The sequence below is a fragment of the Vigna radiata genome, chromosome 7, assembly GCF_000741045.1.
Source record: "Vigna radiata var. radiata cultivar VC1973A chromosome 7, Vradiata_ver6, whole genome shotgun sequence".
In the NCBI taxonomy this organism is placed as follows: domain Eukaryota; kingdom Viridiplantae; phylum Streptophyta; class Magnoliopsida; order Fabales; family Fabaceae; genus Vigna; species Vigna radiata.
In genome coordinates, this window is record NC_028357.1 from 47,763,160 (window position 1) to 47,790,363 (window position 27,204).

The 27,204-nt window shown below is 33.2% G+C and overlaps 7 protein-coding genes across 7 annotated transcripts; 3 read left to right on the forward strand and 4 right to left on the reverse strand.

The window, feature by feature from the left end:
- Positions 1 to 805: 805 nt before the first annotated feature.
- Positions 806 to 2,995, reverse strand: LOC106765676 (nucleolin). Its single transcript, XM_014650369.2, has 2 exons — positions 2,329 to 2,995; positions 806 to 1,338 (listed from the first exon to the last, which is right to left on the reverse strand). Exons 1-2 carry the CDS (start codon positions 2,677 to 2,679, stop codon positions 1,105 to 1,107), a joined length of 585 nt encoding a protein of 194 aa, XP_014505855.1. The 5' UTR covers positions 2,680 to 2,995; the 3' UTR covers positions 806 to 1,104.
- A 4,757-nt stretch (positions 2,996 to 7,752) lies between these two features.
- Positions 7,753 to 8,669, forward strand: LOC106767547 (cell wall / vacuolar inhibitor of fructosidase 1). Its single transcript, XM_014652469.2, has one exon. The coding sequence runs from the start codon at positions 7,835 to 7,837 to the stop codon at positions 8,375 to 8,377; it is 543 nt and encodes a 180-aa protein (XP_014507955.1). The 5' UTR covers positions 7,753 to 7,834; the 3' UTR covers positions 8,378 to 8,669.
- A 920-nt stretch (positions 8,670 to 9,589) lies between these two features.
- LOC106765536 (cell wall / vacuolar inhibitor of fructosidase 1) lies at positions 9,590 to 10,351 on the forward strand. Its single transcript, XM_014650200.2, has one exon. It carries the CDS (start codon positions 9,668 to 9,670, stop codon positions 10,199 to 10,201), a length of 534 nt encoding a protein of 177 aa, XP_014505686.1. The 5' UTR covers positions 9,590 to 9,667; the 3' UTR covers positions 10,202 to 10,351.
- A 147-nt stretch (positions 10,352 to 10,498) lies between these two features.
- Positions 10,499 to 13,378, reverse strand: LOC106766522 (peroxidase 40). The gene is made up of 4 exons (XM_014651244.2): positions 11,946 to 13,378; positions 11,669 to 11,860; positions 11,266 to 11,431; positions 10,499 to 11,160 (listed from the first exon to the last, which is right to left on the reverse strand). The coding sequence occupies exons 1-4, from the start codon at positions 12,177 to 12,179 to the stop codon at positions 10,775 to 10,777; spliced, it is 978 nt and encodes a 325-aa protein (XP_014506730.2). The 5' UTR covers positions 12,180 to 13,378; the 3' UTR covers positions 10,499 to 10,774.
- Positions 13,379 to 13,492: 114 nt separating this feature from the next.
- LOC106767835 (cell wall / vacuolar inhibitor of fructosidase 1) lies at positions 13,493 to 15,920 on the forward strand. Its single transcript, XM_022784027.1, has one exon. The coding sequence runs from the start codon at positions 15,084 to 15,086 to the stop codon at positions 15,642 to 15,644; it is 561 nt and encodes a 186-aa protein (XP_022639748.1). The 5' UTR covers positions 13,493 to 15,083; the 3' UTR covers positions 15,645 to 15,920.
- A 1,235-nt stretch (positions 15,921 to 17,155) lies between these two features.
- On the reverse strand, positions 17,156 to 19,714 carry LOC106769366. Its single transcript, XM_014654962.2, has 4 exons — positions 19,431 to 19,714; positions 18,507 to 19,243; positions 17,785 to 17,929; positions 17,156 to 17,666 (listed from the first exon to the last, which is right to left on the reverse strand). The coding sequence occupies exons 2-4, from the start codon at positions 19,027 to 19,029 to the stop codon at positions 17,621 to 17,623; spliced, it is 714 nt and encodes a 237-aa protein (XP_014510448.1). The 5' UTR covers positions 19,030 to 19,243; positions 19,431 to 19,714; the 3' UTR covers positions 17,156 to 17,620.
- A 2,696-nt stretch (positions 19,715 to 22,410) lies between these two features.
- Positions 22,411 to 27,198, reverse strand: LOC106766523 (galactokinase-like). The gene is made up of 13 exons (XM_014651245.2): positions 27,138 to 27,198; positions 26,803 to 26,981; positions 26,628 to 26,674; positions 26,125 to 26,219; positions 25,870 to 25,952; positions 25,221 to 25,289; positions 24,515 to 24,700; positions 23,948 to 24,082; positions 23,641 to 23,775; positions 23,358 to 23,428; positions 23,078 to 23,155; positions 22,731 to 22,872; positions 22,411 to 22,654 (listed from the first exon to the last, which is right to left on the reverse strand). Exons 2-13 carry the CDS (start codon positions 26,923 to 26,925, stop codon positions 22,544 to 22,546), a joined length of 1,275 nt encoding a protein of 424 aa, XP_014506731.2. The 5' UTR covers positions 26,926 to 26,981; positions 27,138 to 27,198; the 3' UTR covers positions 22,411 to 22,543.
- Between the last annotated feature and the right edge of the window lie 6 nt (positions 27,199 to 27,204).

Consider the following 27,204-nt stretch of genomic DNA (forward strand, 5'->3'; position numbering starts at 1 on the left):
GATAATGTTCAATTTAAAATACTATATTCTTTTAATTTACCGAACTTATAGATTTGATTCTGTGTAATATAAAAACACTATATTTAATTCTACCATTAGATTCAAACTGGTGAGCATTTTCTATATTTATAAAGGTGAAAGAGGAAACTTTAGAGGTGCTAAAGAAAAACTTACCCTGATTGTTTAATTATGTCACTCTATTTATATCTTGGCTGCAACTTTGATTTAATTTTACTATTATGGACAAATATCCAAACAGTAGCAGACATCACAATAGGCCATAAGTTCATTTCAATCGAGGATAGTGGCCAGGCCAGCCATCTCAATCGTACAGCACTCAAACAAAAACAATTATGCACGGATTTTACTTTTATGGCATGTACACTTCTTTACAGCAAACACCTAAGATTCTAAAAAACCAAGTACGACCAGTTTCAAGTTCACCCCGCCGAGTTTCTCCTTTTATGGAATGTAAAAGCCTTTTTTTTCTGAAGGAACCTTGTAAAAGAGATTCTAAAGAAGTAGGTCTGTGAATAGTTTAACTTAGATTCTAAAAAAAACATGTATGAATAATTTCAACTTCAACACCTCTTTCAGTGGGAACGATTGATTGATAGTCAGATACTCTTAATCAAAAGAAATGCAGTGCAGCACCAATCGACCCTGTGGTTGAAACCCGTCAAAGCACAACTACATCATCATGGATGCCCTTGCCGATCCAGTAATCACAAGTCCAGGTAAACATGAAACATCCATCAAAATGTAATATAAAACCAATAAGCATAGATTTTAAAAAGAAAAAATATTGTCAGAGGAAGAAATTTACCAACAGATTCAGTAATACATAACATGAGATCTACTGAGCTACAAAGTTCTTAAAAACATTCAAATGTGCAAAATTTGTTCTACCGAATGTTTAACCCATTATAGACTATGCACCAAGCATTTGAAAGTAATAAGCCTAATAATGTCGCACCATAATAATACAAGAGAGAATGAAACAATTCCCATAACCTTTCTCTGCAGTGTTTTTAAAGGTCAAAGGGAGATAAGTTAACCTATGGTTGACTAGTTTAATCCCTTAAGCCAAGAAGGGACCCAACTCTACCGCTTAGAAGGTCTCTCATCATCATCATCATCTTCTCCGCCATCATCGTCGTCTGAACCATCTTTATCCGATCTCTTCCGTTTTGGAGGAATCTGAGCCTTCTCACCGTTCTCGTCATCAACATCTTCATCTTCTTCTTCTCCATTCTCCTCTGGTTCAAAATCGCTAGATGCTTCCTCCTCCTCAGCGGTGCCTAAAGGGCGAATAAGATACTCTGTTCCCAAATCCTCCTACAAGTAATTCAAATGCAGGACGCCATGGCAAAATAGATAATTATATTTATAGATTATTGCAAAAGATAAGTATGGACTATGGAGCAACTCAATAGATTCAGTACTAAAATTTATTTCACACATCTTCATTTTCATTTTTGCTACGGAATAAAATTTGACACAAACCATGCTCTTTAAACAAAAACTACATTCTATTAAATAGATTCTCAACAATCCCCTCCCCCATAAAAAATCCATGACGCCTAAATTGGGGAAAAAGAAAGACATCCAAACAATGCCAATGAAGGACCTCCTGTCCATTATACAATGCATATTCCAAGTGAACGCGTATTCATTGTTTCCCCCATATGGTTGGCATCAAACAAGACAACGAGAACAAATTCGCAGGCATATCAAAATATTAATGAAAAGAATTATCAAAAGATAAAGATCAAACAATAAAAGGTTGGAATTGAACAATTTAATGATATTAATATATCGTTAAACATAAAGTATAGTAAAATTCATGTGTATCTAAAATTAAATAGGAGCTATAACCAACTTTCCCCCTCCTTTTTTCCAATCAGTACAAACCGTACTGATCCGTGTATTTCTGAAACAAGGGAAAAGGACATTCCAGCAGGGAAATGTTACGACCGTTCCAGCACATCAGAGATAAAAATGAAAATAGAACACAGTAACGATACAACACAACGGCAACCAATTCCACTGCAAAAAGGTTGTTCCAAAAGAAAAAAAAGGAAAACTCAGAAAGATTTAAGGTCCGTAAATGATTAAATGAACAAGTTTGTCAAGAATTCCCGATTACTAAACTATAGCTTGAAACAGAATAAAATTTGGGGAAAACATAAATTAAAGGGGAAATCAAACGAATCAGGGGAAAGTTAAAATATAATAAACAATCCAGGATAAATACTTGCAAGGAAACCAAAAGCGTAACAATTACAGGAAATTATGGATTTAGGAAATTAAATCAGAGATTACTACCTCTTCCCCGTGGTCATCCTCCTCCTCCTCCTCGTCATCTTCATCGTCGTCATCTTCGTCGTCGTCGTCGTCGTCTCCGTCTCCAGGATCAGCACCGTGCTGTACATCACCTTCCTCTTCCTCCTCGTCATCTTCGTCGTCGTTACCGGCATCAGGAGCATCGTCTTCATCATCATCTTCGTCATCGTCATTTCCATCTTCATCGTCATCGTCGTCATCATCCTCGTCATCGTCTTCATCGTCTTCGGCGTCGTCTACTTCATCCTCGGAGTTATACTCTTCGTCATCCTCACTCAAAAGCGTGATCTCGTTCTCCTCCACTTGCTCGCTCAATTCCTCCTTGACCTTCATCTTCGAATTCAGAAACCCGAGCGCGTTTGCCACACCGTTTCCAAATTCTTTGCTCAGCGAAAATCGATCGAAAACCGAGCACGCGAGAATGGAGAAAACAGCCAAGTTACCAGCCTCTTCCCTTCGCTTCCCCAGTTGCTCTGCAGCGCTGATCTTGGCCGTTGAAACACGAATTCACACGGATTGATGACGTGTCACTCAATCGGACGGTCTATGTAAAAGCATTTGCGTTTCAGCGGAGATAGTGTGATTGCGCCTTGCGGCGCTCACTACTCCTATTTTCACAGTCACGTGTGTCACGTGCTTCTGAAATGAGCGAATCCAGGGTTAGGTTAGGGTTTTCTTTACCGGATCATTCATTCGGATTCCCAGTTTCCTACCTGGACCCGTACGTGTCCATAATTTTAAATCAATTTTCGCCTTGTTGGACTTTTATTAGCTTAGTAAGACAAATTCTTTTTCCATCCCTCTAATTCCTTTTCACACCTCTTTTCTTTTAAAATTTCTAACTTTTACTTTGTTTATCATAATATTTGATTTGCGTTTTTTTTAATTGTATGATGTGAAAATATTTTATATTAAATAACTTATGAGAAAATATGTAAATTTAGTGTTTTATTTCAAGTCGTATAATTTGGAGCATAAAAATAAAATTTTACGTTATATAATCCAAAATACTATTTTATGTACACAATTAATTTAAAAACAAAGTTTGTATCACACGTCACGTAATTAGGATTCACCATAAAAAAAAAAAAAACAAAATTTTATGAATTACACAACTTTTTAATCAACGTGGTTTATTTCATGAGTGTATCTAGCACGAGTTCCTTGAGTGTTGGCAAGACAAATGTTTAGTATGAATTTAAGAAACTTTTCGCATATGAAATAGAATCAAGTGACTAATTAATGATCAAGGGAGCGACCACAGAGGAACAAGATAAATAATATTGTTGTTTTAATATACAATGATTTCATATATTGTTGTTTTAATTAAATTTTAACATGCCATAATGTCATTTTACATTAATTTTTTACTAAGACTCGTGTAGTAAAGAGAAAAAAATAAATAAATAACGTCGGTGAAAGAGAAAATAGAAAAAAAAAAATAATGAGTAGAAAAAAAGTTATTTTGCTGGAAGGAATATGTAACAAATATAATAAACATAGAAATAGTTTTATTAAATAGAATGTAAATATAATATTTTATTTGTTCATATATTATTATTATTATATAAATATAAGAATTATTATAATTCATTGATATAAAAGAATATATTAAAATCATGATGTATTTTTTTAAAAGAACTGAAAAATATAAGTAATATATACTCAATATATATAATCGGTTATGCTTGATAATTAAATAGCCAATCATATTATAATTGAATAATGGTTTTTATGCCTTATTTTCTGGTAAGTGCGGAAAGTTTGAACTGTGAGTTTGTTTGTAGTTATTGATGTTTTGTGTAATATATTATTATTTATGTTAAAATATGAAATTTAGAGAAACAGTGAAACTGAAAAGTGGAGAGATAGATGTTGTGATAACACAGCTAAGCATTCCACATGATAGATCATGGAAGTCAACATTTGTAGAAGCTGAGATGAAACATCTTTCACCTTTATGAACTCTGATAAAACCACACATTCAGACCAAACATAAGAAAATGCATGATGCAAGAAAACCTGTGATCAATGCAACTATCTGATTCTAGCTCTTCTTTCTCTTCAAAAAGACCTCCCTCATGCACACTTCCAAAAAACACAAAACCTACCTCAATAATTTTCTTTATCTTGGAAGAGAAGCAATAAACATCCCAATGCTAATTGGATAATTTATTCAATAATTTAGGTTTAGACATGGGTTATTAATTTTTCATGATTTTTTTAACAAATATATATATATATATATATATATATATATATATATATATATATATATTACTTATTAATAATTTAATTTAAATAAAACTAGAGATAGGATTATTTCATAATATATAAATTAGTACAAACTTTTATTTTATAAACCGATTTTGTGAGTTAGGTTTAAAATCCACCTCTTACCATCAGAATCATGAGTGTTAAGACTTATTATAATGATATTTATTGTTTGTTCGACATATCATGTTATCCACTATCGAGATAATTGTTATTTGTTAGACATGTTATTTTATCTGCCATAGAATCGCTATCAAAATTCAATAATGTCTAGTTCCAGACTTCAATGAGAGAATGTATTGAAACATCGACTAGAAATAAAATGATTTTATAATATATAAGTGTGAAAACTTTTTACAAACTCATTTTGGGATATTTAAGTTAGATCTATAATTAATCTCTTAATAAATAATGTAAAAAAAAAATATAAGAAAAAAAAAATTTATCGTGCTTGTTTCTTATAACTAGTATTTTTAATCAATATACAAATATTCCTAAGGCTTTATATAATTAAAAAGTTGATTATATTTTAAATGTTTCTTTAAGTTACATATGTTTAATTTAGTTAGTTTTAATTTATTCATTTTTCATGGCTATTAAAGTAAGCACGCCACTTTCTAAAAGTTTTAAGATATCTAAAATAAATTATTCTCCATCATAAAATGAATGTAAAAGAAAAAAAATGGTAAAATGAGATTTTAAAGGATAATATATTAAAGAAAAAATTCCTATAAAATTAAAATTGAAATTATTCATTTTATAATAAGAACTAAAAATAGCAATCAAGTTTTTAAGAATGAAAAATATTTTTTTATGCAATAACAAAAACGCATTCCTTTCATATTAACTAAAAACATGTTTAAACTTTAATATTAATATTAGTATAGATTTAATATTTTATCAGTTTATTAAACTAATGTATAATGAAACATTTAAATTAACGTCATGAATTTGGATACAGGAATATATCTTGTAGGTAAGGTATACACAGATATTGAACTCTCTACCTAATATATGTTTGGGCAGATATATATATATATATATATTTAAAAATATCGGTATTTATGCCAATATTATCCATTAATTATCATCCTAATTATAAATATTGCTTAGTTTTTCAGCTTGTTAGGTTAAGTGAGTGTCTGGGAGGAATCTATAGACTAATATTGTATGAAAAAAATAGAGGCTTAATTATTACGTAACAAGTATTTCTATATTAATTTATTTTTTTGTTTTTTTAATAATTTGCTTGAGTGTTTCATTTATTAGATTATTCCATCGTTTTCATTCTCTCTCTCTCTCTCTCTCTCTCTCTCTCTCTCTATATATATATATATATATATATATATATATATATATATATATATATATATATATATATATATATATATATATATATATATATATATATATATATATATATCAAGGGGTGAGGTGCAATGCAACTCTGCATCTGTGCTTTAACACTTTCTTTTCTAAAATTACTTACAACTATTGTATTATATTATTACTACTTGCGTCTCACGTCCAATCATTACATGCAAATACAGCTGCAAATTAAACATTTTTAATTAAATACCTTTTTCGTGCGTAAATAATTAAGATATACATAGTGGAAGAAAAAGTTCATACACTGAATTTAGCTTATCTAAATTAAAGGTTAAAAAAATACACTTCAAGAACAAAGTGTTCAACCTCGTTGAATGTGAATTTATTAAAAAAATCGTATTTAATTTTCTTAGAATGCGATCAATTAATTTCGAAATGGAAGAAGAAACACATTGTGTTGTATAGATATATAAGATCATAATATACATATATACTTACATTAAAGAAATAACCTTTAATGACTTAATTGGAGAGCTAAAACTCATATAAGTAAAGTTTATGTGAAAAATTATAAGTTTTGGGTTATGAGATATATTGCTTTAAAAATTTATATGGAAATTAAATTGATTTTATATTGTAGTATATTAAGAGGTTAAATAACAATGCTATACAACCATGTATTTGTGCTTTATCACTTTACTTTCTTAAATAATTACTACTTGGAGCACCACCCCATCATCGCATGCAAATAGAGCCGCAAATTAACATCACCAACATTTTTAATTAAATACATTCTTTTGTACATATAATAATAATAATAATAATAATAATAATAATAATAATAATAATAAAGATATGGTCATTAAAATTAATATTCAATTAATAATTACAAGGATCTTTGTCGTAACTTAAGATTGAATTTGCAAGCCGAAAAAGTAAATTTAACGAGCAAACATAGAACGGTGGATATTTATTATTTAATCACAGAAATCAAATTTGAATGGAGATTATTAACAATTCTGAAAAATGATAGTTGCACATTTTTTATTCAAAGTGTAAATGTCTCTAAATATATGAAACATGATAGTCGAAACTAACTTTTTGTTTTTTAAAGCTAAAAAAACATTAAACATAAAGTTAACAAATCGGATTGTCATTAAACAAAACAATTACTTTTTTTTTACAAAATAAATTGAGAAAATAAAAAAAAAAAATTTCCTACACTTAGAATTATCCACAATATATTGTATAAGTCTCTTGAAATATAATAGAAACTTTTTAAAGATGTTTAAAAATCTTAAAACAGATAAGAAATTCTAAAAAGAATAAAAAAATAAACCCAAAATATAAAAATAAAAATAAGAATAAAATTTTGTTTTGAAAAAGGAAAATAAAGTTTGAAATGTTGTTTTTTTAGAAAGTTGATAAAAACTGTTACTACATTAATGAATAATAAAAGCTAAACATTTATGAATTTTAATGAAAAAAAAATATTCTGAAAAAATAAAAACTGTTAGTCAATATTCAAAATTAACGTTTTTATTAATTATTATTATTTTATAACATTAAATACATAATTTTTTATCGTTGATTAAATTTACTAAAAAAAATAGAAACACAAATAAAATTTATTAAACAAGAAATAAACAGAATTTTTTTTTTGTAATTTTAAAATAAATTTAGCAAATAAGAATTTTTTTTTTTTGTGAGAAAGTAGATTTATAACAAGAAAAAAAAAGTTTAAGTCTCTACGTGGAAAAAGTAAAGTGAGAGTGAGGGAGGTCCACAAGGTGAGCTTCGAACTATAAAATGGCGTAGCAGCATTCCATAAGGTGGAATCAAGCTACTGTGATTGATCATCACCAATCTCTTTCGAAGATTCACAATGACAAACTCGAAACCACTGATTCTGTGTTTCTTTCTCCAAGCCATTGTTGTTATGGTTACAATACCAGCAAGCCACTGCAGAAGCTTTCTTCCAAACAATGAAAATCTGATACAGAGCACTTGCAAGAGAACACCCAACTACAATCTCTGCCTTCAAACACTGAAGGCAAGCCCTGGAAGCTCCACTGCTGATGTCTCGGGGCTGGCTCTTATCATGGTCAAAGCGATGAAAGCCAAAGCAAACGATGCCTTGAAAATAATCCATGACTTGCAGAGGGAGGGAGCAGGACCTAAGCAGAGAAGAGCCTTGAGTTCTTGTGCTAGTAAATACAAAGCAGTTCTGATAGCTGATGTTCCACAAGCCACTGAGGCTCTGCAGAAAGGAGACCCCAAGTTTGCCGAAGATGGAGCCAATGATGCTGCTAATGAGGCTACCTACTGTGAGAGTGATTTCTCTGGGAATTCTCCACTCACCAAACAGAACAATGCTATGCACGATGTTGCTGCTGTTACTGCTGCTATTGTTAGATTGCTGCTCTAGATTTTCTACTTCCTCAAACCCTTGCTTAGTTGTATTCACTGATTGTTGCAGATGTCTTGGAACCTGCTCTTGCCTGTTATGTAAGAAAAAAAATGCTGGTATCTATTTTAAAGCTCTTATAATAAGTTATATGTAATAAAATCCAAGCCTCTCGTGATTCTCACAACTTTCCCAAACACTTGATGTGCATTGTGATCAGTATCGTAATTCCTCTTTACTCTGATTTTCATGTGAAGATTTGGATATTTTCATTTGCTTTTGCTGCTAATGGTTTTAAGAAAAGGGTTTGCTATCACAGCTACGTAAGGTGGTGGAGTCTGTATGCTCACATGGTTAGAGTCTGGACAATATTTTTAATGAGAAACAAAAGATGAGTCTTTCTACAAGTTGTACAAATGGTAAAAGTTAATTTTTTTTCAATAAAAACACGTTTTTTAGAAATATCAAGAATAATGGTGAAATTGTAAGTTAAATATTTTCTACGTATGTTTCCTTAAAAATACAGTAAACATTAAACAAGTGGGAAAAGTAATCTGAAACAAGATGAGTTAGTTTCACATTTGTTCAGCTGTTTAATCATAAGATCAAATGACAGAAAGTTGCGTTTTTGCAAGAAATTTATTCTTGTATGAATGTTAACAAAAAGAGAGAAAGCCATGAACATGATTTATGAATTATTGGGAAATGAAGATAGGCATAACTGGTATATTATTCTTGTGTATGCTTTTTTTCCCTCCCTCCTCACTAATGCGTGTCTCATTCTTCTTTAGCAATGGTGGTGGGGTAGGGTAGGAAGAAGTGATAAGGATAAGTGAAGGATATTAATTGTGAGTGTGGCTTGTCCTTTTGTGGTGATTATTGCTGTTTTAAGGTGGTTGGAGATCATGTTCCATCCAAATATCCAAACACGGCTCTTCATTATAGCATCTATTGTGGGAAGGGATCACATTTGGTCACTCTAAAGAGACAACACTCCTCATCAACCTTTCACTTTGGCCATCTTGTTACCATAATCGCTCACCACCTTGGTTCTTGTTCCAATGCCTGCCACGTAGTGTACAAAATTCTGAATTTTTATGATGTTTTAGTCTTTAATCACAAATTAGGTCTATTCCGTGCTCAAACTAATTACTGATTTATTCTAGAAAATGGTAGGAATAACTAAAATGATTTCATGTTCTCTGCTCCTAAAGCAGGACAGAGAGACCCACAACGGTGATCACTTCCGTGCACGGCACAGACTCTTAACTACAAAAACACATCATTTTTTTTTTCTCAATTTCCTAAGGCATGAAGCCACTATCTTTAATTTTTTACACTGTTGCTATAGCAACAATTTCGTTGCCAGCAGCAACTAACTGCAGAGTCGTTCTGCTAAACAAGGCCAATCTGATAGAAGAAACATGCAAGCAGACGCCCCATCAGAACCTTTGCATCCAATACCTCTCTTCTGACCCTCGCAGCGCCGATGCAGATATCGCAGGGCTAGCTCTAATCATGGTCAATGTGATCAAAACCAAAGCAAATAATGCCTTGGACAAGATCCAACAACTTCTTCAGGGAAGCCATGAACATTCTCAAAAGGAAGCACTGAGTTCTTGTGCTGGTAGATACAAGACAATTCTGGAAGCTGACGTGGCACAAGCCATTGCTGCTCTGCAGAAAGGAGATCCCAAGTTCGCAGAAGATGGTGCGAATGATGCTGCTGTTGAGGCCACCTCTTGTGAGAACGGTTTCTCTGGGAAATCGCCACTCACTAGTGAGAACAATGCCACACATGATGTTGCAGTCACAACAGGAGCTATAGTTAGACAATTGCTCTAGTTACTTACTCAAACAAATGATGCAATTTCGTATGTATAATATCATATGTACTATCCTATAATCATATATTATAGTATGTTGTTTGTATGGTGTCTAATAAAGTGCTATTAACTTGAGCGGCATCATAGGGACATACTCTCTTGTTAGTCTCATCTCTTTCAGAAACACAATTGTTTTTGCCACTTCGACAATTCTCACGATTTCTTTGTTTCCGATTTTCATTTGATTGATTAATTATTGCGAAATAATTGGCCTTGCTTGAAGGTGTACCTGATGTATAAAAGGGTCTAAGCAACATTGTTACTTTTGTTTTAATTTGAAATATTTTCTGCTACATGCTAATATTTGTGACAAACTGACGCAATGTGAAGCTGAAGCAATTAATGGCTTTAACCTGTGCTAGGAAAACTTTTACTAAAAGCCGATATTCATTAATATTTACTTCCATAGCATTAACATAGTTCGCTCCTTCTAATGATCAATTAGTATGCAACAACTATATTGCTTTTACATAGGACAATATCAGTTTTAGAACTAGAATTATTATTTTTGGTTATAAAGGAAAGGCTAAGACTAGTTAACAGTTCGGCAGTCCCTACGAATCTGGCCATTACTTGGTGATCCCAAGTTTCCCATTTTCAACATTGAATGCTTGAAGTCTTCAAAGAAAGCTAATGGGTTCTCCACATAGTTTTCCACAATCTGTCGTGTCTGATCATTTCCATTCACAAGAGTCTGGTCTGATGGGAGCAATCCCTCCCCAGAGAGAAGATTAACGAAGTATTGGTTATCAAAGGTAGCAGGTGTAGCCAAGTCAAGATGTGCAACTACGTTACCATTATCTGACCCTGAGCACAACTGTTGCAATGATGCGATGAAATCAATGTTTTCTGAGTCGCTACTACTCTGTAATCGAGAGCTGAATGTTGTGCAGCGTGCTTTCCCTATTGTGTGTGCACCTGAAAAGTGGAATGGAGAAAAGAATGGTAATCTTGCTTGTTTGTCAGTGATTGATATAGAAGAATTGTTACAGCATCTGAATAGCATATTGTAAGCTGATTAACCTGAAAGAGCAACCATGTCTTTAAGTGTAAGGCCTAAATTCTCGAACTTGGCTACCAGCACATCAACAGTGGAGTTTGGACCTGGGATGTTATTATTTGCTGCATCCTTACTAGCAGTAATGCTATCTTTCCTTCCCATTTGCACCTCCCAAATTGGACCTCCTGACTGTGACATAGTAATTCGACTTCAACTCGCTTCATGATAGTCACAAATTGAACAATTGAGCAAGAAAAATAAAAATAATAATAATAGTTACTTGTTTCATTATGTAATTATAAGATCTTTTATTTTTCTGGTGCCTATAAGATAGAAAGAGTAGTTTAACCCAAAATAAATAAATAGATAAAAACTGAGAAAGAAAGGAATGAGGTTGGGACAAGAAGGCATGCAGCAGTGACAAACCAGAAGAACTGAATCTCTTGCAGCAGTTGCCAGTATGTCAGCACAAGAGACAGTCTGTGGACAGAGTAGTTCCAGCTCAGATTTGATTTTGTCGATCACTTCAAATCCTCTAAGAGAATTCAAATTTGGCCCGGCAGTTTTCTCACCAACAAAGTCCTGTGTGTCATCCAGCAAGACTGAAGCATCACAACCCTGAAATTTCAACAAAATATTAAGCGGTTAATGGGGTTTATAGAACATTCAAAAAGATAATGTGTGGAGGAAAAAAATGTCTTGCATTGACAAAGCAATCATGGAAATGTAGCCTAAGCAGTGAGGCTGCCATTCTCGAGTCTTCAGACACTGCCCGCTCCACCCAATAGAAGATAATGGCCTCAGCCTCTGGGCAAGTGTGGCGGTATATGCCATTCCCTAATGGACAACCAGGATCACCACCATAGGCATCATTCAGGGTGGTTGCAAAGGCTGGAGTGAGCTTAAGCATCACTAGACACAATAGTACTAATTGCATGGCTATATTTTAGGGATGGTAATTATTCTAAACGTTATTATATGCTGAATAGTAAGGAAGTTATTGAATATAAATGCCTACCTCTGCTCTTCTATATATAGGAACTTACTAGCAGAATGTTGTGTGAAAGTTTAATGGAAGCTGTTAACGGGGAGTTGTTAAAGACAAAGTCAAGCATAAGTAGTTAGTCGAGTCAGTAGTGTACCAACGTAATCAAAACCAAAGAAAAGACTGAATCCCTAAGATAAAACCTATCAACTGCTTCCTAAGTCCTTGAACCCGGTCAAAAGGATGCATTGAGTGTTGGTGTGCTAATAGATACAAAGCAATTGTTGAAGCTGATGTGGTACAAGCAGTTGCAGCTCTGCAGAAAGGGCCCCCCAAGATCATCTGTTTAGGCCAACTCTTGCAAGATCATCTTCAACAATTGTTGAAGATCTTTTTTCTTCTACGATTCTTGTTGATGATTTCATCTGCGCAGAGTCATACATTCCAGTTGTGAAGTACATTCTCCCACAAGCAGCTGATGCCATAAGCCAAGGTCGATTTGGGTTTGCCAGTTACTGCATAGTTGATGCTCAGAAGGAAGTAAATGCCTGCGACAAGAAATTTTCTGGCTCATCTCAGGCACCCTTAAGTGATAGAAATGACATTATGCAGAAGNTGGTGGATGTGGCTGCAGCCATAGTTAAACTCTATTAAATGGCTGATTTTTTCTCTCCCACACCGTTTCCGAATTCTTTCACGGCGAAAATGGATCCAAAACCGAGCACGCGAGAATGGAGAGAACAGCTTCCACCAGTTGCTCTGCAGTGCTGATCTTGGCCGTTGAAACACGAATTCACATTGATCGACGATGCGTTACGAAATCGGACGGTCCATGTAAAAGCATTACTTGTTCATACTTTAATTCAATTTCATCTTAGTATATTAGGTCCTTCAATTCTTTCTTAAACTCAGTATTTTATTAATATGATTTTGTTTATGTCCTAATTTAATATTTGTTAAAATACTATTGTGTGGGCATAATTGATTATATGATTCCCTCTGCAATTAATTTGTCAGTATGCTAATGCTATATGTCCACATATTTAATCTATAAGAGTGTCTAAAAGAAAAATAGATCAGAAGGGAGCAGTTAAATATTCTGCATATATCAAGAAATCATCAACAAGAATCGTAGAAGAAGAAAGATCATAGATAATTCCGATGTCACCTGAATGTGAAACCTCAATACAAGATAGCAAGTACAGTATATAAATACAAGTTTCTGAGCTAAAAAGAAAAAAAAAAGCATGCACCATCATCATCTGATAACTTTCATTTTTACTGCCATAATATTGATTTCTGCAGAACCTGCTAGAAAAATGATAAGGTTGGGTGAAAAAATAAGTTAACATAATTTATATCATGGGTTGGGCCTTTTCTTTCTGTGGCTCAAAACAGATTTAGGGTGGTATGACCTCATTCAGTTTAAAGGTGTTTGGTTCAGTTTCCATGTAGGGGACCCTTTGGTTTGGAACCTCAAGAACAGTTCCTATTTTGTCCTCTTGTGATCCCCGCCACAAGAACAGAACACCCTGTTATAAAATTGATTGGCTCTGAAAGCAAGACTGAATGTGAACTCAAGAAAAGAACATACCCAACTACACTATAATATTGAATAATTCATATCAAACAATGGTTTTGGGATTTAAAATGTACTAGATTCTCATAAAGAATTCTTAGAAGTCTCTCACTAGATATAGGACCAGGACTGATTGGGAAAATGTTCAAACAAGTTGGGAGTTGAAAGCAATTGAAAATTGTTGAATGGAAATAAAGGGTGTTATGTGCTATTAAACTAATTAAACTACAATTGCTTTGCTTGTCATTACTAACAAGACAAAAGTGGATAACTATGATTCCTTAGTTGAAGCTATGCCAATTATACTTGGTGTTAGTTAGTGTGTGTTTGTTGAAGGGATCATTGATGACTCTCTATTTTGTAACCTTTAAAAAACAAAGAAAGTTCAAACACATGCAATCATCAAAATCTTGTCTTTAATGAAGGAAATCTCAGTAATGTCCCTTGCCCCCCTGGTTGTGTAATTTCCTAGGGAAAAGGTTTATTGATATGAAACCAACATCATCTCGAAAGATCTCTAATTTGTCATCTTACACCCTACAGAAGAAACTGTGGAACTGTTGGCACTAAAAGCCAGCTGAAAACAAGATATCCGTGATACAAGGAAGGATTTATCCTTAAAATCAAGCTGTAGATGCAATTGCAAGAGCACTGCTAGCCCATGGTTACAAAAACCGAACAGCACACCTGTGACCAATTATTGTAGATATGAAAAAGACTCATGCATTTTGTTTTATTGCTTTCGTGTGTAAATTCTCTTTCACACAGACAATCATGTTTAATATACTATTAGTATAAATAAAATGTTGCTGTTTTTTTCTGGTGTGTGAGGTGTTTTTCCCTTGGACGAGCTAGATAACTTTCACCACTTATACTGTTTTAGTAAGCTTTTCTATCTGTATGAATTTTGATGGTGTGTTGATGTTAACGATAACCTTTTTATTACTGATATATTATGACATAGGTGTTCATCAACGAGTAACTAGACTAGGTCGAAGAAGACCATGAATCTGACAAAAAGAAAAATGTTTTTTTTTTTCTGAATTTTTGCAAGGAAAGATTCAATTTTTAATCTGTCTTGTCGTGAATGACTAATCACTTTCACGCTTTACTCAAGTGGCATAAAATGCACCCAATTAAAGGAGTCCAACAATTTTTTTCTTTTTTTTTCAATTGGATGCAAACAAATCTCAAATTTTTTAATTTTTCAAGCACCAACCTAACTTTAAATAGCAGCCAAGAAAGAAGCTTGGTGATTCATTCCCCTACCAGAGAAAATGAGGAGGAGCTTACCCTCTGCGTCCTTTTTTCTGGTCCATGTTCTTCTTCTATTCTGTATTCTTCTCACACCAACTCATTCCTCTGACGGAGATGGTGACGATGATGGTGATTTGGTTGACCAGATATGCCGAAAGACTCCCTTTTATGATCTCTGCAGCTCCATCTTACACTCAAATCCCTTGGCCCCCAAAAGTGATCCAAAGGGTATGGCCCTCATAATGGTGAATGACATTCAGGCAAATGCTACTGACACACTGAGTTACATTGAAGAGTTGATCAAGCAAACCTCGGATGAACAATTGGAGCAACAACTGGCTTTCTGCGCAGAGTCATACATCCCAGTTGTGAAGTACATTCTCCCACAAGCAGCTGATGCCATAAGCCAAGGTCGATTTGGGTTTGCCAGTTACTGCATAGTTGATGCTCAGAAGGAAGTAAATGCCTGCGACAAGAAATTTTCTGGCTCATCTCAGGCACCCTTAAGTGATAGAAATGACATTATGCAGAAGNTGGTGGATGTGGCTGCAGCCATAGTTAAACTACTATTAAATGGTTGATTAATATGATTTCTTGTAGCATTTAGTAATTATTAGAGCTCTTATTCTTATTCCATGAATAAATGCTTTAGATGATTGAGTTTGTACAAATAGTGGTATGCTATAATTCTGTCTACTGAAAGATGCTCTCCATAAACCATACTTTTCATACAACCTTGGTGGTGTCACTTTTAGCATTCTGGTCCCCTTTAAATTATAAGCGATTGTTACATTGTAATATGCTTCTGTTTTAATTTATTTTGGAATATAATAAGTTCTTAACCCAATTTGAAAAAAGTACTTCTGACCAACCATGCAGCTAACCTATTTCGCCACAACCTCTAAACAGGGTTAAATAAATCTACAACAATTGAAATCAAGAGAGTGATTAATACTTACTAACTCCAATCAAGTTAAATTAGACAACCTACGGCTCCTAGGACTAAGAATATGTTTGTCTTGGATTTGACCACAGACTAAATAGCAGTAGTGTGAGTAGTTTTGGTTTTCTCCAGGGCTAGGTGGTAGCCTTTCATCAATTATCACGGTGTTGGTACAATTCCATTTGATATGAAATTGAATGAGGAGCAGCAAAATAGCATTGAATTGTTTCACTCATCCAAAGTCTCTGTAGTCATGAAATGGAAACTGTTGCAGGTGTCCACTTCCTTTGTGATGAAGATTGTTTTGTCAACTTTTTTGTTAATTTTGTTTGTCGGGTCAAGATAGAGAGAAGCAGTCACATGTGAAATCACATGCCTAGTTACTCCTCAACATGCACAATAGTAGGTAGAGTCCAAACTGCCATAATGGCTTCAACCTCAAACCAAGCTTGCAAGAGTTCACACCTATCTTGAAGTGCAAATTTATGCATTATTTTTTTCATGGTTGAAAGAGATGCAGTGAGGGAAAGTGAAATGGATTTCCAAAGGAAATGAAAATTTCATTACATGCTTTTTGTCACAATGTATCTAAATAATGATAGCAGAGTAATTTAATCTAGTTTTATTATGCTTCACTCGTCACTGTCTAAATACAACCAGTCACAACTTACTGTTTTGGCTGAATGTTGAGAAATTACTCTCTTTCAGAGGCAGTCCCTATCTTCGGTTATGTAACCGAATCTTGTAAAAACTACAATCCACGAGGCATGTGGAAATTAGGTTTTTATACTACAATTGGACTATATAATTAGTACACGTGAAATCTCAGACAAAATTAATTTTCCTTTGCATTCTTTTTTTCTTTTCTATCAGCACATTCTTGCCAGCTTCCTTGACCCTACACCATGTTATTGTATGTGATATCAGAGTTTACATTATGTTTGAAGGAGCAGCAAAACAAATAAAAACAAATAGTTATTTACGTTCAGTGTCTTCTCTGAATCTTCGTATTTATTTTACTTCGTTTTCTGAATTTTACCTCCGTTTTGGTGTTTCTGCAACCATCTTTCTTCCAAAGTGCAAGGCTATCAACTTATATTCTGATCTTTGTTTGGTTAACTTGGTTTGTCAGTTAGTAAAAAAATCTGCTTACCCAAATGCATAAGTTGATTAATATTATGTAATATAGTATTCCACTTTGTTGCATTCGATTATCACTTTTCCATATAAAAGGATTCACTTTCTCCCTCACATAAGAATTGGAAAATGATAAAAAGACAGGGTGTGATTATATATATAGCGTGAAGCTTGAAAAACAAAATCTCCTGCAACTCTGAATTTGAACGTGCATGCAACAAGCGGTTGCTGAGGAGGTAACATCCAGCAACACCATTATGCAATTTAACTCTCACCCCACCACCCATTGACTAATTGACTAATATTATACATACAGGGAAAAATTGCCCATCACATTCAGTCTCGTGATAGTTGTGAAATACAGTTTGAAACACAAGGAAAAAAAAAATCTTTGGTGAGAAGCACATGGGTACAATCCACATGACAATGACATTCTTGGTGTCACTACACTGGCATTAATTAACCAGCGTCTCTTCTCTATTTTTTGGCAGGCAAATCTGAACCAGTGAACTGCTGTACAATTCTGCAGGAACAATCAAGTAACATGATTATATTACAAGGTTGTCACACCGGTGTTGCATTCTTTATGAACAAAGTAAAGAGACAGTTCAATTCAATAACCAGTGTGCATCTCAACTTACTTGTGGTACTGAAAACCAGGTACATTTGGGTGACTTGAAGATGGATTGAGTTGGTGTTGAACATCAACCAGACCACCCTCTGTTACTCCTGCGGGCACTGGAGATCCCTGGAATGTAGTAACTGAACTTTTCCCAGAAGACATGCCTGTAAAGAGAACATGTCAAAAATCAAAGAGTGAATTTTACATTACTAAGCTCATTATTTGACAGAAATGTTTTTTAAAATGAAATCGTGTCTGTTTCCCTTCTTTCCTTTTTCCTTTAAGAGTAAAATTATTCAATAGCTGGACATTCAAACGATCCTATAGTTGAATAAAGAACAAACAGAGCAGACAATGAAAAAAGAAAAAAAAAAAAAACAAGGTGGTATTTCATAGGAGAATACTAAACAAGCATGAACTTCAAATATCTCCCTTTACAAATACTGACACGGAATTCCACTCATCGTGTAAGTTTTGCAAAACGGTTATTCATGAATTCCACAAATACAATACGGAAGTAACAATAATCACGAATTTGAAATGGCCAAGCTTAGAAAATAGAACCAAAAGACAGAGTTGGTGATGAAAGGGCAGAATCCAAAGGTAACAACAGAACAAGGCAAAACAATACCCAATCCAACAGTAAGCAGCACTTTAATCATTACAACCATGTTATAGTGCAGAAGAGTAGGGAAAAAGTGTGATATGCATGATNAGAACTACTTTGAATACAATCATTACCTTGGAGTAATATCACAATACAGAAGATAACAGTGAAAACCATAGCAAACATGCTGCTACTGGAAGATGACGAGGATGATGCCTTTGCAGCCTTCATCTTCTTCAAAGCTTTCATCCGCTCAATCCTCGCACGCTTTAACATGGCAAGTTCAGTGATCTCCCTGATTAGCTTATGGTCAGCTGCATCAAGTGATGGAGCTCGTGGAGGTCTTGGAGGTTTGGGAGCCTTNTTGTTACTGCTCTTTTTTCGTTTCTCCTTTTCTGGGGTACCATTCTCCACACATTCTACTGAGTACAACCTCCCACTCACTTTCACCATGTCCATTGAAACTACTGTTAACTTTGACTCATTGCAGCATCCACTATACCTATCCTCACCTTTTATACAAGAAATCTCAGTAAACAAAATCTTTCCTTGTTTTGTGTTACCTGGAGAAGACACATTCTTGGAGTCATCTTCAACCACTGCCAACCCACTTTCAAGATCAATTTCAGCATCATCATTGACACTCTTATGATCCATCCCAAACCCAAAATCACAAAACAAATCCAAATTTTCTCCCTGCTTGTTATACTACCTTACAAAATCAGGACACCCCCGAAATGTCCCCTGAGCTGTTTCCCTTAACTAAATCCTTGAACTCAATCCACAACACAATCACCTCCTTAACATAAAATATCACCAAAGGGATAAAAAAATAAAATAAAATAAAAATAAACCCAGTAATGGACTAGCCCTGCACCATAACAAGAAACATAATTCAATCAGTTACGAACAAGAAAAAAGTTCAAACCAGTTATCCACCAAAGAGAAATGAAGAAAAGCAGACAACTGGTGACTTAAACGAAGGAAAACAGGAGAGAAAGACATAAAGTTAAGCTTTTGAAAGTAGATTAAGTCAAGCTTTGTGGAAAAGTGAATACCTTGCTTGAGGAAAAGAGAAAGAAGGCGAGATCCAATGAGGGACAAAAAGCATGAGAAATGGAGTTCACAGCATCACAGGAAAACTACCTCACAGTGCAATTTAAAGATTTCAAATAAAATTCAAAATCTTTCTGTTTCTTTTCATTGCCAGAGCCATTTCCATGTGATGCCTTCAAAAAAAACTGCTCATTTATAGTACAAAGCGAAAATACTCGGAAGGAAGGACCAAAGCAGCACCGCGCCGACAGTTGGCAACTCTCTGTTTCACCCTCTTCCTCACATTTTCTTTTTTTCTTGTNTTTATTATTATCTGATAACTTTTTCTAAACCTTTTCAATCTGATTTCGTTTTCGTCAAACTTTGTCTCTAAAACATGCTTTTAAAATTAATGTCTGCTGTGTTACTGTTGACAGAACACGGTTTTAGTTAATATGACAGTGTTACAATTTTCTGTTTTATTTTATTTTGTTGAATATTTCAGATTATTTAAAGAATAAATATATACACTTTTTTTTATGGAAATTTTGGTTGAAGCGCGTTAATTTTAACAGACACTTTAAAATTTAAATGGATTTTACTTTATCTATCAGTGTCGGGTATGAGATGATGACACGCGTGAAAAGAAGATAAAAAAGAAAGAAAAATTATTAAAAAAATATTAATGTGATGAGTGGATAATAAAAAACGGAAAAAAAAAAGATTGACGTGTACGTAAATAAAATCAGAATAATAAATATATGAATTAGTAATTTAATTTTTATTTTCTGTTGAAGCGTTGTTCACGTTTTTGTTACCTAATGCTGATTTAGACGCAGTTGTGTTCGTTTTATGAATACTTCTTCACCGACAATTTATTTATCGAGAAAAGACTAAATTCATGAATGACAGATAGATTTTGCGTAGAAAAAGCATTCGCAATAATAAGCCTTCTTTATTTGATTATGCGTTTAATTTTAAAATGGAAAAGATTCATTTGAAAAAAACGTTACATTTATTATTTTTTAAAATAGTTTGATTAAAATTTTGATGTGATAATTTTTTTTATTGAATAATAAAATTAAATCTACGTAGAAAAATTGCTCGCAATAATAAACCTTCTAGTTTCGTATATTGCTAAATTCACCGAAAGAGCACGTTTCCAAAATACTTTTTTTAGATGATATACTATTCATAATATTTATTTAAGTAGCCGCACTGTTTGTTTTTTTACAATTAAAAATTGATATTGCAAAATTGAATTTTGGATTTCATTCTTATATATTATTCATTAAAATTGAATTAACTGAGACTAAATTCTGAACTTTTTAAAATTTTAAAAAATTTAAAGTATAAAATACTTTTAAAATGAGAAATATAGTAACAAATTTAATTAATAGTCTAAAACGTACTAATATTCAAAATTATTTTGTAATGATTTAAATAAAGCATTCAACTTAGTTAATATTGAGATTTTGTTAAAAAATATGAAATTATTTGATAATAAAAATTAAAAACTGTTCCAAATGAGAAATAGACATTACATTAATTAAAATTACCAAATTTTTACAAATGTATTAAATAGTGTAATGTTTTCAATATAAAAGTGAACACATGTTAATTGAAGAAACTATAATCAACACTTAATAAGAACAAATAACTGATAAATAATATTTAGTTTTAAGATAGGACAAAAGAAATTGAAATCATAAGTTACTAGTGAGAAACTCTAAATAGACAAAATAAAAGTACTGACAAATTTATGGATTAAAAAATTGAAAGTAAAAATATTTATTTATTTTTTAATTTGCAGGCTTATTTTTAGTTTTCTGCCGAGGCACCGTCGTCATCAAATTCTAAAATTTTTCTAATCAACAGAAAATAGAAACTTTTCATTAAAAGCAGTGGGGGGAATGAACAATAATTGATGGATTTGTAACAGTAAATTATTATTATTTTCAATAATAGTGAGATTTAGGATCTCTTTAATAAGTGAGTGGACCTTTCAACATTAATTATTAGAAGCTCCATGAATTAATAAAATCCAAATAAAAAAATAAAGATGAAAGAAAAGCATGTGAAGAAAAAAATATAGAACATAAGATCAGAGATTAAATTTAAGAATTGAAGAAGTGAATGAAAATATTCACCTGACCATAGAAACATAATAAAATAAAAAAATGTATAGTGAAGATTTCGTTGGAATATTATTATAGTTAATGAATAAGTTGAGATAAGGGGTTTTGCAGAAGCACGTGGAATTTGAACCCACGTCCAATAAGTAAGGTACAGCAGCACGTGAATTCTGATATTTTAGGATTTCTCAAGCTTATCTGTTACTCATGCCGCTATCAATAATAATATCTAAAATTGTCATTACAATAATAAATTATTATTATTATTTAGCATTTGAAATCTGAAATTGTTGTTTCCATTTGAGAATAAATATTATTTTTATTGAATAATAATATTTTTGATAACATTTTTTATAATATTTTAATATTATTTATGTGTTAGATTAATCTAAAATTTTTCGACTATTAATTATAAAATCATAATCATTGAACTAATTAAAAAATAACATATAAATGATTTTAAAATATTGTAAAAAAGATGTTAAAGTATCTTTATTTTTAATGACGTGATTGTTGTACGAGTATCAGAAAAAAGAAGGAATTTTAAGAGGTCTGAGTGGTTTCAATTTTGATTCAACGCGTTTTCTGCTGCCAAGATTGTAGTTCACGGAAGGAATCACGTTGGCATGTGGATTTTACGGTGCTGGGAAGCTACTCCAAGTACAGAGAAGAAATACAATAATACTGGATGAGTAATCCCAAAATTACTAATTGCACACCCATGATTTTTATTTCAATGGTGTCTCTCCTTCAAATTTCTTGCTTTTCAGGTGTATTATGTTTTCTTGCTTTAAGGAATTTGACTGTTACCCAATCGCGGCGGCAACTACTTGGGTGTTTAAATGCTGTTTACGTGATCAAACATTTATTTACTACCAATTACAGAAGATTACTGCAAAGCCATTCGGGAATATCATTTATTGTTTTCTGTCAACTAAAATAAATTAAAGACGAAAATAGTCTGTGTTATATGTTTAGAGGGGAATTGGGTTAAAAATATACTAAAATTTGAATATAGCAGCACCACTTGATGGCTTGGAAGCAAATACATAAAGGCCAAGATCGTTCTTCTTAATAACGCCCTTGTCTATCCTAGACTGATAGAAGCATTCCTGCAACGGATATAAAATTCAGCATTGATTACATGATAATTAGGGTTATTAAATATTAAATATATTTAAAACAAACCTTTAAATTAAGGATAAATTGTGGAACTATGTTCTCCTTCACCAAAGCAACTGCACAACCACCCCATCCAGCTCCAGTAAGCCTAGCCCCGAGAGCACCATTGTTACGACAAACATTTACAAGTTCTTCCAATTCTGGACAGCTGATTCCATGGATAAAAGAAAATATCAACTTTAATTGCCGAAAAAGGAAACCATATCTTACAAGGAAAAAATTGTTCTGTTACTTTTACGGTTGTAAAATCTGGCATGAAATATTCATGCCTTGTGACATAATCATTCCAGAGAAACCAAACAATTGACGATGCATACATTATTCTACTAAGACACAATACTCTATTTCAGTACCTGCACTCATATAAAACGCTGCAGCTATGATGACTCTCGTTCATAAGGTCACCAAGCCTCTTTAGCTTGTCCTCGTCGCTGAAAAAATTGGGTAGTTACATAAAAGCAATACATAGCTCACTTACAAAAGAATAACAACATATGCAACGTTGCAAACTGATGAGATTAGTCCTCGAGGCATTTTTGTATAAAATAAATAGAAACCCGTTAGAAGAAATTCAGAGTGGTCCTCATCCAACTCACATTCAAGACCGACTGAATAGTAGTCCAAAACACTCACCTTAGATCTGAGGATACGACATCCTTGAAAGCATGTACCCTCTTTGCTTCTGAATACACGTGAGCAGCTCTCTAGAAACAAAATATGTCAAATAAACAACAGCGTATAAAACGGATAAATGCATTGGCTGTGGCTGTTAATAATTTCCATTCGATGGAAATTCCCATTGGCTGGTGAAATACGCAAGCACGAGAAATTATTTGAAATTTTTTATTTGGAGTATGTTATCCACAAAACCTACTAAACAATTGTGCGTAAAGTAGATAATGAAGCTTAAAAAAACCTGATGCAACTTGTATTGCTTTGCAGCTTTTAAGACTTCTAAATAAGCTGCATTGTTGCCCAAAAATGAGGTAAGCTTTTCCCCAACAGCTTCTTCAATTTCTTCGGCTGTATATGGTTCTTCTTTCAAATATTCCTGTACCGAATGAAAAGTTTTTATAACAGTTAACAGGCTTGAGATTTTTATGAATACAGAAAAAATATTAAAATTCAAAGAAATCCATTAAGTTATATAAATTGTTTCTCAGATAAAACATAGTGTCACCCCGGGCAAATTCTAAGGATGGCATCATACCAGGTTCAATTACCTTTACAGCAAGTACAGGATCAGATGAGTTATGAATACCAGCAAATGTCACACATAAACCTTCAACATCAGACAGTGTGCTCACTTTTGATATTGCCTCTTTTGGATCCATTCCTAGCTTTATAGCTAGAACAATCTGAAAATTTTTGTAGCAGCAATATTTAGTGCACATGAACATGTAATGAATAAGTCCAACATGAAGCAACTACCCTTTGATGGATGCACATACACATTAATGATTAAGTCCAGCATGAAATTACCAGAAACATCTGAAATGAAGGTCTTTACTTGTTCAATTCAATAATAAAAGTAGGTAAAATAATGTTCAGACTTCAGCGTATGAAAGAAACTAAACAAGTTAATTGACCAATCAAAAAGACTATGAATGTAATGGTGACAAACAAGACATTTTGGTAGTTTACAAGAAGTCATAAAGGACGCTACCAAACTACTTATGCATTTGCATCCAGTAAATGTACCCTGACAGGTTATATAAAATAGTGCGGTAAAGATATTCTTCTCCAAATGTAGTAATTAGGGAGAGGGTCAATGATTGGAGTATACTCACAGAAGACAAACGGCACTCAAGAACCCTATTGTTGTAATTTGTCGCAGCAGTAACAGCCTTCTGAGACTCTGCCAGAGAATGAGCTATCACAAAAGTTCCACCAGCAGGAAGTTGCACATCTGTTGTACGAATTGGGTTGAAATCAATCAGCTCTGCAAAGCCAGTCTTGGCCATGACAGAGATTGCCTGTCAAGTAAAACCAAATAAAAATAAATAAACTAGCCAAGGTAAATCGTCAGAATGTTGGAAGAGAAACAAATATTGGATAGCAATACCCCATATGCAGTTGGAAGCAGATTAATGCATCTTTGATCAATTACGCAACATACTTCCACAGTGAAATGACTATGGTTTTCAAATTGTGGCCCGGATCATCCTTAAGTTGTGGAATTTAATTAAATATCTGCATTACTTCCCACCCTAAAGCAAGCTATTTTAAACATCTAGTATTTTATACACTGTTGTTCTTGAGTTTCAAAATTCATGCAGCAACACCGTATGCCCATGTTCAATTATTCACTTAAGACNTTATATTTTAGGTGTTAATTACAAACATTGATCAAGGAGTGTATCAATTAGCAAGAAGCAGTAACATAGACGGAGTGTCATCCCATAGGAGATATGGAGGAAAAGAAGATCTGTAATTGGGACATACGTTCACATAAAATTACAACAGAAAACATCTGTAATGAGAAAAGTGAAGAACCTGGTCCATTCCACCAGATTGTGTACCAATATGTCGTTCACAAGCACATGTAACTTGCGCAAGTTCTTTCTGTTAAGAGTATATGATTACATATGTCAGAAACAGAAAATAAAAACATTAAATAAACAACAACAAAATAAAATGTTTCTAAAATAAAGACATGTATTCAACAAAAGCAGTTGTAAATCATCCATTTAAAAAGGCATAATCAAGAACTATTTTAGATGTCTACAAAAAACATATAAATCTTAACACGATTGGTAAAAAAAAAAATTCACGAAAAACAAATAAATCATGAAAGCGTAGAGATTTACGAAACGTAAATTTCAATGCAGCAAATAATTTGAAATAGGAATTAGATCTGATCATCCAAGGTTGAATATGTGAAATTCCAGTAATACTATAATGTCAGTGGTATTGAACTGATACCGAATTTTGATATACCGTTAAATTATCAGTTCCAAAAATTCAACTATTTTTTTTCCTTTGTTACTTAAATGACACAAAACTCCAGCAATATCTTGTCATAATTCGGAATAATTAATAATTAATACAACAATTTTAAAATCTTACAAGCTATTATATATGGAAACAATTTATCCATTCAATGTTCCACATACACATGAGCATTCCAACCCAAAATTCATACCTTTGGGAAGTTCACATCAAAAGCAGCCATAATAGCAATTGTGGATGAGCAGACAAACGCTGCAGAGCTTGATAGCCCAGAACCTGTGAATATAAATAAATAAGTGTCGCCCTTTATCCTTTTAATTTAACACTGTCAACAGAAAAAAATTTCATTTCCAACAGAGAACCAGAGATGCCGAGCAACATTCACTTTGAGGTAAATTGGAATGTCTATAGCAGTAGCACCATTCTAATTCAAAATTAATGAACGCACCTGTTGGCACTGTTCCATCAACAAGAACATCAAGCCCAACAGGTTCACCAACATCCACTCCTTTCAGTTTTGCATAGTCATAGAAACCTTTGTACCTACAGAAATTGCATTACCAATTAATACTGAATTAAACAACAGTGCTGCACTCTTTCTTGTACAACCAAAAAAGAAACCCAATACATCTATCCATAAGCTCCTTTCATATTTAGCGGATAATTTCAAATTTCACAATACCAAAGGTAAAATATATCATTATAACAAACTTGCAAGCACTACTTTTCATAAGTTAAATAGAAATGAATAGTAACCAGTATGGACATTAGTGCAAGGTTAATTACTTGAATGACAAACAAACTGCATCATCTTGGTAGTGTTAACTGTTAAGCAAGGTTCATGAAAGAGAACATACACAGAGCACATTCATCCAAAAAAGCTTGCAGCTATCATTCCTCCAAAAACCGAAAGAATGGCAAAAGAACAAAATGTATATGAAATAAACTTACCCACAAATAAAATAATGGCCCCATTTGTGATTCTTCAAGTCGATTTCCTGCATCAAAATCACAAACAAAGAACACCAAATCAAATTATCAACAAAACAGGACGATCTTGTTGTGAAGAATATTAAACACGCATTGCCAAAGAGAATTTAAAACACAAAACGATTCATTAATCCACCTGGAGAGGATCAGCAGGATAAGTACAAACAGAATATTTTTCACCGTTCACGTTAGCAATCCTGAGAACCTTTTCCGCGTCGTTTTTCCGAATCGCCACGATCGTATCTTGCCGAATAGCCATAGGCAACACCGAATAACCCTCATAATCAATGTGCTCTCCAATCAAGTTCACTCTCCCTGCTCCGCATATTAAATTATCATAAAACACTGCCAAAACTCTAATCTCTACAATACAAACTAACAATTCAACCACAACACCGACATTAAAAAACTGAATTTAGAAATAAAAGAAAATAAAAATCTAGAAGTTCAGAGACAGAGAGGGGAAGGAACCAGGTGATCGAGCGAAGACTTGAGGATAATGACTGAAGACTTCGAAGAATTTGGACTTCAAATTATC